The sequence below is a fragment of the Lolium perenne genome, chromosome 3 (genome assembly GCF_019359855.2).
Source record: "Lolium perenne isolate Kyuss_39 chromosome 3, Kyuss_2.0, whole genome shotgun sequence".
In the NCBI taxonomy this organism is placed as follows: domain Eukaryota; kingdom Viridiplantae; phylum Streptophyta; class Magnoliopsida; order Poales; family Poaceae; genus Lolium; species Lolium perenne.
In genome coordinates this window covers 281872161-281885623 of record NC_067246.2, presented here as the reverse complement: position 1 = coordinate 281885623, position 13463 = coordinate 281872161, and the positions used below count along the sequence as shown (strand labels likewise).

The window sequence follows — 13463 nt, the reverse complement described above, 5'->3', positions numbered from 1 at the left end:
TACACATGACAAGTAATCCAAAGTTAATGCATTAAACTTGAAGGAGATACATATTACATGGATTCAACCTTATTATTGGTAGCCTCTCTTGTCCTTGTTGCTAAACACAATCTTTAACATGAACCTGGAAAGAAGATGAAAATACGATAGAACTAGACAAATACGACAAAGCAGGCATGCTCATACATATATAAGCTCAACATGTTATTCCCTCCATTTATATAGGAAACTTGGCTAGGTTTAGACCATGTTGTTATTCTTCTTCTTCTTGATGACCTCCTGAATTATAGCCCCGACAACATCAATGTCCATTGGTTTGGGCAAAAATTCATCAGCGCCGACCCTCATGAACGCCTCTTGGGCATTATCACCAACTGATACTCCAACAATCTTCACATGAATTTCTCCCAAAGCACGGATCTTCTCAATTGCCTGCCAAATAAGACAAGAAGTACATTTTCATGTAAACTTTTCAGCAAAATAAATAGCTATTTATCCCACATGAAAGAAATGGAAAATTATACCTCAGGCCCAGACATTACGGGCATGTCCTTGTCACAAAAAATAATGTCAAACTTCTTCCCCTCGATGAATAGTTGCACTGCTTCTTTCCCATTCTTAGCCGTAGTAATCTCACATTGGAACTTACGCAGTATGGCGGAGTGAACCCTGGTCTCAACAGCCGAATCCTCAACAATAAGTGCCTTAACCGGGGATCCTTCATCGTATGATGTCATGACCAGTTAAACAAACTATAAAAACAATAAAGATATTTGTTATTTCAGATCCATGCAATACATGTAACGTGATTGTTTTAGGGTATTCTGAATAAAAATAAACAAAAAATCATAATCAAAATTACTAACCTAAAACATTGTGCATGAATATCTTGTGACCAATTTTAGTTGCAAAATCATAAGAAATAATTCTTAAAAATAATTTATAAGTTAAGCATGCACTTCGAGTACATCTCAACTGATGGAAATCTACGCTAGATCTGGCTAGAAGCTCAAATTATTAGAACTTTCTATTGCAAGACGTGTAGTTTTTTTATTATTACTCAGGACAGGAAGATGAAAAAATCTATATTTTCATATAAGAGGATAAGAAAAACATCAGAAAATAATATAAAAACACAAAGAGAACATTGTTCTACATATGAAAAATTTGTCATGTTCTTTACTACAATAAGTAGAGCCAAAAATATCATAAGGAAGACCGCATCATAGCAAAGAAACGATGAAAAATAAAACACATGTGTGCATATGCATGGTTGCACCTCTAAGAGTCTCTTGTATGTAAGCATAGCTAAATAAACTAGTACATGATGATGATTGCAAGGCAAAAAAAGAAGAAAAAATAGGGACCTCAAAGCTTGCTAGTGCCTATGGCAAACGAGCTCGAAGGAAATGCAGTTGGCTCTCTTTTTATCTTGTTGCTTCAGGCTTTGGAGTTGTGTGCCTTGTACCCCTCTACGCCCAGGTATTTATAGAGGGAAACGAGAGGAGAACCTCCCCAAGGCCGACTGATCTCAGCCATTCATTTGATAATTATGTCTGTTCCCGCGTGCGAATATCTTCACCATTTCACATGAAAATAGAAAAGGGAGAATTAATGTTGATATTGCCAATATATTTTGTTATAAATGATGCATATATTTTCGTATTTCTAGATACTACTCATAGATGTACAACTTATTAAATTGTCGATCATCGCACCGCATAAGATCACATTTTGTACAAGTATTTATGTCTTGATATGCCTTGTAGCTAAATACCAAAAGGAGATTATAAATTATTTATTGTTTTGCCATCAATAACAGGGATGGATGTTCATTTGTTATTGTGGTGATTAGTTCAAGTATGGCAGGAAAACCTTACTATGAATGTGTCCATGATAGATATTAAATGCTATTTATAAATTTAGTGCATCTGGTATATTCCAGATCGATCACATATTAGTAGCTCGACTACCGGATTATTTTGATCTCCTATCTATAATTTTGCATCCCATATACGTGCACATATGCTTAACTAACATAAACAAAGATGAACTGTACTAGATTGTATATATGCTAACACTAAAGGTGCTAAGAGATAACTAGCTATGTCTTGGATATAACCACGACATGTGCTACAGGGGGAACTAGTTTTTTGAGGGTTGGGGTGCCAGTTGAGAGGTGCATATCATGGGATATGTATCAATCTATGGACCGAGATTGCACGTAGACTAGGGTTTAGCTAGCTTCATACCATTAATCGATCAATTCATTTCTTTTCATCGGCAAGCAACTCGAAACCTCAAATTGATTTCCGTAGTGGTTATCATCAAAGTAGGATGAAAGAAGGGGATGAATGGAAAACAGCCTTTAAAACAAAACTTGGTTTATATGAGTGGTTGGTAATGCCTTTTGGTTTGACTAATGCACCTAGCACTTTCATGAGACTGATGAACCATGTTTTGCGTGATTTTATTGGCAAGTTTGTGGTTGTGTACTTTGATGACATATTAATCTACAGCCGCAATGAATCTGATCATACTATACATATTAGACATGTTTTGCAAGTGTTGCGTGACAATAAACTCTATGGTAATCTTGAGAAGTGCACATTTTGCAAAGATAAGGTCATATTTCTGGGTTACGTTGTCTCTAAGCTTGGATTAGAAGTAGATGTGTCTAAAATTGAAGCTATTCAAAATTGGCATAATCCCATGAATGTGAGTCAAGTAAGAAGTTTTCATAGTCTTGCTGGGTTTTATAGAAGATTTGTGCCCAATTTTAGTACTATTGCTGCACCTTTGAATGACTTGACTAAAAAGGGTGTTGTATTTGAGTGGGGCGCATCCCAAAATCATGCTTTTGATGAACTGAAACGATTGTTAACTTCTGCACCGTTGCTTGCACTTCCTGATTTCAATAAGCAAATTGAGATTGAATGTGATGCTAGTGGTATTTGGATTGGTGGTGTTTTGATGCAAGAGGGTAGCCCAATTGCATATTTTTCTGAGAAACTTTCTGGTGCTAAGTTGAACTATCCTATATATGATAAAGAATTGTATGCTTTAATTAGAGTTCTTGAGGTTTGGCAACATTACTTGTGGCCAAAAGAATTTATCATACATTCTGATCATGAAGCTTTAAAATATCTGAAAGCTCAATCTGCTTTGCATAAGCGTCTTGCTAAGTGGGTCGAGTTCATTGAGTCTTTTCCATACATTATTAAGCATAAGAAGGGAAAAGATAATATTGTTGCTGATGCTTTATCTAGGAAGAATATGCTATTAACTCAACTTGATGTTAAAATTCCTTGATTAGAAATACTATGTGATTTGTATGCTACTGATCATGATTTTGCTGAACCATATCGCTTGTGTGCTATTGGTAAAGCATGGGAAAAGTTTAGAGCTAACAAACTATGTGTTCCAGAATCATCTGTGCGTTTGCTCTTATTGAAGGAATCTCATGCTGGAGGTTTGATGGGTCACTTTGGACGTGAGAAGACGCTACTCATGCTAGCTGACCATTTTTATTGGCCAAAGATGAGGTGGGATGTGGACAGATATGTGAAGAGGTGCATTACTTGCAACAAGTCCAAGTCCAAGCTGAAGCCTCACGGTTTGTATACTCCTTTACCGGCACCTACTACACCTTGGAAGGATATTAGTATGGATTTTGTGTTGGGTTTGCCGCGTACTAAGAGAGGCCATGATTCTATATTTGTGGTAGTGTATATATTTTCCAAGATGTCACACTTTATTTCCTGCCACAAAAGCGACGATGCATCGCATATTGCTAACTTGTTTTTCAGGGAGATTGTACGTCTACATGGAGTTTATGAGCTACTTTTGGAAGACGCTTTGGAGGAAGCTGGGGACGAAGCTACTTTTCAGTACTACTTGTCATCCCCAAACTGATGGTCAAAATGAAGTGGTGAATAGAACATTGTCACAACTGTTGAGATCCATGATCAAGAAGAACCTGAAGGAGTGGGAAGATTGTTTGCCGCATGTGGAGTTTGCTTATAACAGAGCGGTACATTCTACCACAGAGCTGTGTCCCTTTGAGGTGGTGTACGGTTTCAAACCCATTACTCCGCTAAATTTGTTGCCTATACCCATACATGAGAGAGTCAATATGGAAGCATCCAAGAGGGCAGATTTTGTGCGAAAATTTCATGTGCAGACTAAAGAGTTGATAGAGAAGAAAGGAAAAAGCAATGCTGCAAGGATGAACAAGAAGTGCAAGGAGATATTGTTCAAGCATGGTGATATGGTCTGGGTACATTTTCGCAAGGATAGGTTTCCGAAGCTGCGGAGGTCCAAATTGCTTCCGCGTGGTGCTAGTCCTTACAAAGTGCTGGCCAAGATCAATGATAATGCATACTCAATAGATCTTCCAATAGAGGAGTTTGGTGTCAGTAATTCTTTCAATGTAGCTGATTTGACACCATATGATGGAGAAGACCTTGGAGCGTCGAGGTCGACACCTTTTGAAGGGGGGAGATGATGAGGACATCCCTACCACACTACCTCCGTCATTGCAAGATGAAGACAATGCTGCTGTGAAGCTCAAGTCCAATGAAGTTAGAATTGGACCAATGACACGAGCTCGTGCGAAGCTACTTAAACTAGAGGTGAACTTGTTCCTAAGTGATACTTTGATCGATGAGAACTTTATACAGCTTAATTCGTATTACTTATGTATGATCAGGTATGAAGAGGAACCAAGCATCGCACAAGGAGGAGAGGAGCAGCTGGATAAGAAGATGGACGTAAAGCTGGACATGGAGCTGGATATGAAGAAATCCCATGGACGCGTGAGGGAGGAGCGGGAGGCATGCCCGAGAGGAGGAGATCCAGTCCAGGCCGACGCCAGGTCCGGTCCGACCGGCCGTGCGGCCGGACCAACCGGTTCCAGACCCGGTCCGACCGGCTGCCATGACGGATCAGCCCGGTCCAAACTGGACCATACGCTTGTGCCAACCGGGCCACTATATAGGGGCTCTGGAGCCATCACCCGGTCACCACCCGGCGCCGCATCCGGTTGAAACCGGATGGGCCGGTCCCAGACCCGGTCGACCGGCCCCCAGGCCGGTTGAGTCCGAGTCTATCTCGACCAGATCTATTCTGGGTCGGTTATTTTCGTACTTTTTCGACCTGAGGTCGTCCTGGACGCCTATATAAGTGCCCAGGACGCCCCCAAAGTTGCTTTAGACCACGTTTAAGATAAACCCTAGTTCATAGTTGATTGCTTTGCAACTCTATTGAATCCCTACACCATATTGCATTGATTCGGTGTAATCTCTGAAAGTCTTGTGTGATCTGCTGTTCCATTGGGAATTAGACGGTTGCAACTTACCGCTTCGTGGTCGGTGGCTATGTGCGCAAGTGTGTGGAGTTGCAAATATCTTGCAGGGTTGAGAGCTGTTGCATTGGCGACAGGGACCAATCGAGAGATCTCGTTGCGTCATACAAGTTATCATCCACTTCATCAAGTTATCTCCACTGTGTTCGCCCCGTGATCATCATCACCACCGTTGCTTACTGAGAAGATCGGGCAACCCCTTATCACTAACCGTTCATGGAAGCTTTTCTCGTTCTGATAACTGCGACAGTGAATTTCAGAAGATAGCTTCCCAGTTTGGAGTCAAGGAGGAGCTCAACGCAATCGACACAATTACTGATCACACGCAACCACCTGCCGATAATCGAAACGTCAGTCCTGACGAGTTCGATGTCGCAAAGGAAGCAAACAAGCATCAAGTGCACCCCTCTAACCCGAAGAAAATAGTCAACACATCGGCAGACCTTACTATCACATAGGAAAGCGCGCTCATCGAGTTCCTCCGTGAGAACTGGGAAATATTTGCATGGGAACCATCCGACATGCCAGGTATACCCAGGGAACTCGTTGAGCACGCCTTTAATGTTGACCCAAAAGCCAAACCAGTGCAGCAAACATTGCGTCGTTTTATTCGAGAGCTCAAGGAAGCCGAGTGGGTAGCCAACCCAGTCATGGCGCCAAAGAAGGATACAACGGCTCTACGCAAGTGTATCGATTACGCAAGTCTCAACAAACATTGCCTGAAGGATCACTTCTCGTTGCCTCGCATCGATCAAATAGTCGACTCTACAATAGGTTGCGTTCGCCTCTCTTTTCTCGATGCATATTCAGGATACAATCAGATCAAGCTCAAAAAGGAAGATCAGGAATTAACCGCGTTCATAACTCCACATGGCGTTTACTGCTACAATGTAATGACCTTTGGGTTAAAGAACGCAGGTGCAATCTATCAGCGGTACATGCAAGCATTCCTTGGAGAACAGATTGGTCGTAATATCGAGGTTTACATTGATGACATCATCGTCAAAACCAGAAACGCGGGCACGCTCATCGATGATTTAAGGGAAACATTCAATAATCTTGATAGATACAAAATAAAGTTCAATCCCAAGAAATGTTTCTTCGGGGTACCAGGAGGCCAAGTACTCGGGTACTTTATTTCACACGAGGAATAGAAGCAAACCCCTTAAAGAGGAAAGTTGTTCTTGATATGGAGCCACAAGGAAGTCTACAGCAAGTGCAGCAATTGGCTGGATGACTGGCAGCTCTTAGCAGGTTCATCGCAAAATTAGGAGAGAAGGCTTTACCGTTCTACCATCTGATGAAAAAATCTGAAAAATTCGAGTGGACGGCAGAAGCACAAGACGCCTTCGACAAACTAAAAACAGTCCTGTCAACCTCCCCGGTTCTTGTAACACCAAGGGACAAGGAGAAAATGCTACTTTACATAGCTGCAACTGTTCAAGTCGTCAGCTTCGTCCTAGTCGTCGAATGAGAAGAAGAAGGAAGAGTACATGGTGTGCAACGCCCCGTATATTACATTAGTGAGGTGCTCACACCGGCGAAGCAGCGTTATTCTCATCATCAGACTCTAGCGTATGCAGTCTGGAGGGCAGCATAGAAATTACAACATTACTTTGCAGAACATCCGATTGTTGTCGTCTCTGAAGCTCCATTGAAAAATATACTCACCAATCCAGAAGCGACAGACAGGGTATCTCAATGGGCCATCGAGCTAGCGCCACATGATATAACCTACGTCAACCGGATGGCAATCAAATCTCAAGTCCTTCCTGATTTCTTCGTTGATTGGATTCAGTCGCAAATCCCAGCAGCACCCGACATGTAAGGCTCTTTGACAATGTATTTCGACGGGTCCAAGCGTAGTTCAGGTGTTGGAGCAGGGTTAGTGCTAATCTCGCCACAAGGAGACAAAATGAGATATGTCCTTAGGATGAACTTCTCGTTGCCAACAAATAATGAAGCAGAATATGAGGCATTGCTACATGGTATGCGTATGGCTAAGGCATGTGGAGCTACTCGTTTAGATATTTATGGGGACTCGAACCTCGTAGTATAGCAGTCGATGAACCTATGTGATGCCATTAGCGACAACATGATAGCTTACCGCCAGATGTATCAATCAATGGAAGCTAAGTTGAAGGCTGCGAGTTAAAACATATTGGCAAGGCCAGCAACGAGGAAGCCGATACTCTAGCCAATATCGGCTCCACATGCTCTCCTATACCAGATGGAGTCTTCTATGAAGTCATTACTCAAAGGTCTATCAATGTAAAAAACTTCGGCTACTGACACGGGGGCTACGCATCTAGAAGCTGTCGAAGATAATGATACCAGAGCTAATCAGCAAGTCTTTCTCCTTGAGCCTTTATGGACTGAACCTTTCTTGGCATATTTGATGGAGCAAAGGTTACCAGATGATCCAGTGGAAGCAAAACGCATCGTACGACGGTCTAAGGCATACACTATAGTCGATGGTGATCTCTACAACCGAAGTATCTCCGGCATATTTCAGCGGTGCATTGCCATTGATGATGGAAATGCTTTACTACGCGACATACATGAAGGGACATGTGGCCATCACGCCAATAGCAGGGCGCTTGTCGCCAAAGCTTTCAGAGAAGGGTTTTATTGGCCAACAGCGATAGCCGATGCAAGGGACTTAGTTAAGAAGTGCGATCCTTGTCAACGTTTTGCGCCAAAACCTCACGCACCTGCCACGGATTTGATGACAATACCATTGGCCTGGCCTTTTTCACAATGGGGACTTGATCAATTTGGTCCATTACCAAGATCATCACCTGGTGGTCATACTTATTTATTGGTGGTAGCCGACAAATTCACCAAATGGATTGAGGCCATACCTGTCACTAATTAAACAGCCAAAATCGCCGTCAAATTCTTCACAGGAATAACTTGTCGTTTTGGTGTGCCTCATAGCATCATTACAGACAATGGATCTAATTTCGATTCCAAGGAATTCCAACAATTTTGCGACAGCAATGGTATCAAGCTCAAATTTGTTTCGGTTGCTCATCCTCAGACCAACGGACAGGTGGAAAGGATTAATGGCTTAATATGCGATGGTCTAAAAAAGCACCTCACGGGTGCAGCTGGAGCCTAGGTCGAAGAACTACCATCATTACTCTGGAGTTTCCGGACTACGCCGAATAGATCTACACAGCAAACACCATTTTTCCTTGTTTACGGAGCCGAAGCAGTTTTGCTAGCCGATGTTCGCTTTGAAGCACCAGCAGTGGCCGCATATACAGAGACAGCTTCTTTTCACGCCTTACAGGATGCTGTCGATCTTCCTGATGAGGCTCGGGACATTGCCCTGGCAAGAACAACAGTATTACAGCAAGCATTACGAAATTATCACAGTCGAAGAATTCGTACTCAAGGATTTAGCGTTGGAGATCTAGTACTTCGGCTGAAGCAAGAAAGAACTCTGAAGCTGGAATCCCCATGGGAAGGACCGTTCATTGTATCCGAAGTAATACCAGGTGGAGCTTATCGCCTTAAGAACCCTGCTTCGGGAAAAGATTTTGGGAATCCTTGGAACGTTGCACACTTGCAACGATTTTATGTGTAGAACTCGACCATTGTCTTCGCCACATGAAGGTTTATTAGTCTGATGAATATTATGAATAAAGCTTTTCAATCAGTTTTCATTATTCTTCAAGCTCTTTGGCTTCTTACTGCCTACTAATCCCTTTGGGAACTCCAGTTAAACTACACGTCAAAACCCTATCCGATAATACTCGGGGGCTGCAACATATCCTTATAATATTGGTAATTAATTCTCCTAACAGGAGCTATGGTTATTAGTATTATCTACTACAAGCTTGATAATTAATACTCCCATCGGCAACGCTGGTTATCAATACATTAAAAATCCATCCAAAGCCTCACATAAACTATCGAGTGCTGCAGCTGGTGGAAACAATATAACTTAGAAAAAGTTTCATATCGGTGCACCGTGTTACGCAGCCAAAAAAAAAGAAATTGAATCCCTCGTGTATTCGAAGGGTCTCGCTCTTACAAAACTTATAAAAACGACTCTGCACAAAGTTGCAAATACAACAGGGTCGTCGGGTGAGCGAACTGACTTGGTCACTCAGTTGCCCTCGACAAAGCATTTAATATGGAATTCACAAATCCAAATATTTATAATTACTACTTGCAACGCAAGGTTACTACAAAGAAAGAGTTTTTACAAAACTACATTATTACAGCAAGGCTTCTTGATCTTCTCAGGCCTTCAAATCCCTTTCGCCTCATGTTTCCATTCGAGAAATAATAATATATGCAGGATGCAAGCTATGGGATAATATTGATCTAATCTTACATTAGCATTTTATATGCCTTCCAAATCTATGGTTGGGTTGCAAGCTAAGACAGAAGCAAGTGCAAGTTCGGCTCCATCAAGAAGTTCCTTATGCACAAGTAATCGAATTCTATCCGGAGTCTTGAACCGATTGAATAAAGCAGGCAAAGTCTCGGGTGCTTGATCCAATGGAAACATAGTCTTCCACACCATGGAGAGATGGGCGTGATATTTTTCAAAGTAATAATGCACCTTCTCGACTCGATGTTCAAACTTAGCTATGTTTACAGCCTTTGACCGATTGTACCATAGTTCATGCTTTGGGTGAGCAACATCAGTCACCGCTGCAATCTTTTCATGGATCCGTTTGTTTTCTTCTGATTCATCAAAAGCTACGCCTGTTGAAGTCAAAGAATTAAATCAGCAGAAGATTATTCAATGAATGGATCAGCTGAAAATAAGGGTGGTTGATTGCTTACAGCTCAAACTCTCAGCGGCAACACGGAGACGATCCAAAGCATGTTTTTCAACCGCAGCAGCAATTTCACTTTTTCTTTTCACCAAAGCTGCCATAGCATGAAGATTGGATATGTCTTTGTTCGACCGAGTAATTTGATCGCGTAAGCAACGAACAAGATCAGATTCATCGACAACCGAAGAATTCAAAGAAGTTTCGATACAAGAAGAAGTTGAAGGAATCTGCAGTGAAATTCTTAATTCAGAAAGGTATCGATAAAAAGCGAAAAAAACTCCCATCGGGAGCATATATTACACTCAAAAGATTGTTGACACTAGCAACAGAGCTAGTACAGAATAAGACTAAAATGTATCAAAATTACAACAAGGAAGCCAGGTTCAATTCAAGGTTGAGCTGACGATGAGTCAGGAGCAGCTTCAGATGCAACCTTGTTTTTGTGTTCATCAACTAATTTGAGGAGTCGATTGGCGCATAGCACTGAAGATTGCTTGAAAGGTTCGAGGTTGACTAGACATTCATTGGCATCTACCGGCAACGCCTTGGATAGCCTCTCCAACTCAGAACCAAGTCCATGCCCCATTAAAAGCTGGAAACTAAGAACCGCCCCGTAAAGACGGGAGCACCACTTTAGTACCTGTATGGCTTCAGACGAGTCGATGAAGAAGGTATCCGCCATTTCTCCAAGGGTCTTGTTTTGGTCCAACTTTGGGAACATCATCGAAAATAGTTTCGACAAAGCCCCCTTGGTCTTCTTCAAAAGACCGTGGACCTGGGTGCAGGAATCAGTAGCAAACGAGAGGGCATCCGACATTGAATCTACTCGAAGCTTATTCGTACGGTCGATAGACATATCGGCAGTACCTGGAAATTATGAGTAAGAAATCAAGAAGATGTTATTGAAAATAGTATCATGGAAAGTAGGAAGGAACATTTACTTAGCAAGTTTGTGATAGACTCTCGAAGAACACCCTCCTTTTCATCGGCTATGATAAAATCCTCGTGTCTGGTTTCTTGTTCATCCTTCATTTTCTTCTTCAACTTTTTCAGCTCATGCTTCAGGAGTATATTCTCATTTTGAACTTTGGCTATGAGCCTGTTGGCTTCCAACACTTGATCAGCTGAAGTCTTAATGGCTTTGCGAAGTTGGATGTTTTCGGATTCTATGCGAGTGAATTGATCAGCAAAATCTGCCACAATGTCAACTGTGGCAAAAAATTGGCTGCAAGCAAGAAGACAGAGGTTATATCAAGCCGCATGACAGACGAATCTCAGACTATACTTAATCAAAAAATCAACCATCGGCTCGAAGGCTGATAGGATATTGTGATGGATATTATACACTTACATGATCGTGAGAAATTGGAGGAGCGGAGGCGCCTGCAGAAGGGTTGATCGTTGACAAAGGAACCTTGGCCACGCTTGTTCTTGGCGGAGGAGAAGGATCAGCAGTCGAAGGATTTGATTCTGTTTCTAGCTCAGTCCTTTCAGACAATATTTTAACCCTCTTCGCGAGAGGGACATCATCATCATCATCATCATCAGAGCTGCTAAAAAATAAATACACACTTTAGGCAAATCGAAGGAAGATAGGCACGAAGAAAGAGGAAAAACTTACAAACTCAACTCCAAATCATCCTCAATGTCAAAGAGGCATGTCGAACCCTTTGCGGCTGGAGGAGGTGACGTTCTTTGAAAGAAAGCAGGGGAAGCAGTTGCATTAACATCATCATCTTGTCCGCTAGGACTCGATTCAGCAGTCGCCATCAGGTCTTCGTTGATCTTCCTGCATCACATAGACTTAATGAGGGCATCATCCTTGGGGGCTTCGTCACCTAGGACATCGCTATCATCGAGAGTGTACTGATCATCTTCGGTCTTTTCCAAAGCATCATCATCCTCCGGAGCTACCCCACTTTCGAGTGTAGGAGGGTAACATTGAGCAACGGTTGAAGCCTGACGACAGAACAAGTTATAAGATTCTGATTCAGAAACAAAGAAATGACGTCTGATGCAAATACGAGTAAAATTACCTTAGCGGGAAGATGCTTAAGATCGAGAGGAGGGCGAGCCGAAGTCATAACAATATTGTCCTTCTGGCTGAGGCGAGTTAGGCGTCGCACCTTATCTCGATGGTCTTCTTCGGACACATCAGTTGGACTGATCCTAGATTTGTCTGATGATCCATTGAACAACCATAGCTGATGAGGCCTTGACATCAGTGGTTGCACTCGACGCCTTAGAAAAACTGAGACCACTTCGGTGCTGCACATTGTTAGACCCTCTGCATTCTTCAGGTCCAAGACCTTATCATACAACTGGTCAGCAATGGTGCTTTCTTCTGCAGTCAAAGTGTTCCACCAAGACTTCTTCAGCACCGCAGAAAGGACATCCTCAAGTGGAGGCAGATTGGAACACCGTCATGGTACTGGGATGTCACAGAGATAGAACCACTTATGACGTCAGCCTTGAACTGACTCCTTCATTGGGTAGTCGAAGTAGTTAACCTCCTTCCTGACGACAAAGCCGACGCCACCAACGATAGGAGGACCATCGATACCATTGTGGCGTTTGACATAGAAAAACTTCCTCCACAAGCCCTAGTGGGGGTTAATGCTGAGGAAGGCTTCACACAGTGTAATAAAGATGCAAAGGTGGAGGATGGAATTAGGGGTCAGCTGCCAGAGCTGAATCCCATAGAAGAAGAGAAGAGGGCGCAGAAAATCGTGCGCGGGGAGAGAAAGACCACGAAACAGAAAGGCATCAAACATAACAGTGAAGCCCTTTGGAGGCTTCGGGCGGGAGGAAGAACCTGGATGAAGGTAGTCAGATTCGACAGATGATATGAGGCCAAGGGACCTCATATTGTTCTCCTCGTGCTTGGAGATGGTGGAAGCGCACTAATCAAGCTAGCGGCTCCCTTCTTCTTGCCCAAGGTAGTCATATTCGACAGATGAGATGAGGCCAAGGGACCTCATCTTGTTCTCCTCGTGCTTGGAGATAGTGGAAGCGCACCAATCAAGCTAGCGGCTCCCTTCTTCTTGCCCATGGTCGCATAACTCGTGAATGTAGAGGCAACAGCGAGGAGGAGGCAAGGAAGGACATGAGCAGTATGGAGGCGTAAAAAGTAAAAACAAAGAAAAAACCCCTATTTATAACAGGGAATGATTAAATATCGTGGCCGTTACTCTGGTGATCGTGGGAAGATGGGCGAGAATCCAGTAGGACACGTGTCCAGAAGGAGAGGTAAAACCGGTGGCCCATTACTCCCACTAAGCGTGGAAATCGAGGAG

At 42.7% G+C, this 13463-nt stretch overlaps 1 protein-coding gene across 1 annotated transcript; it reads right to left on the bottom strand.

Moving 5' to 3' along the window:
• Positions 1-240: 240 nt before the first annotated feature.
• LOC127339992 (two-component response regulator ORR42-like) lies at positions 241-737 on the bottom strand. The gene is made up of 2 exons (XM_051365778.1): positions 525-737; positions 241-432 (listed from the first exon to the last, which is right to left on the bottom strand). The coding sequence occupies exons 1-2, from the start codon at positions 735-737 to the stop codon at positions 241-243; spliced, it is 405 nt and encodes a 134-aa protein (XP_051221738.1).
• Between the last annotated feature and the right edge of the window lie 12726 nt (positions 738-13463).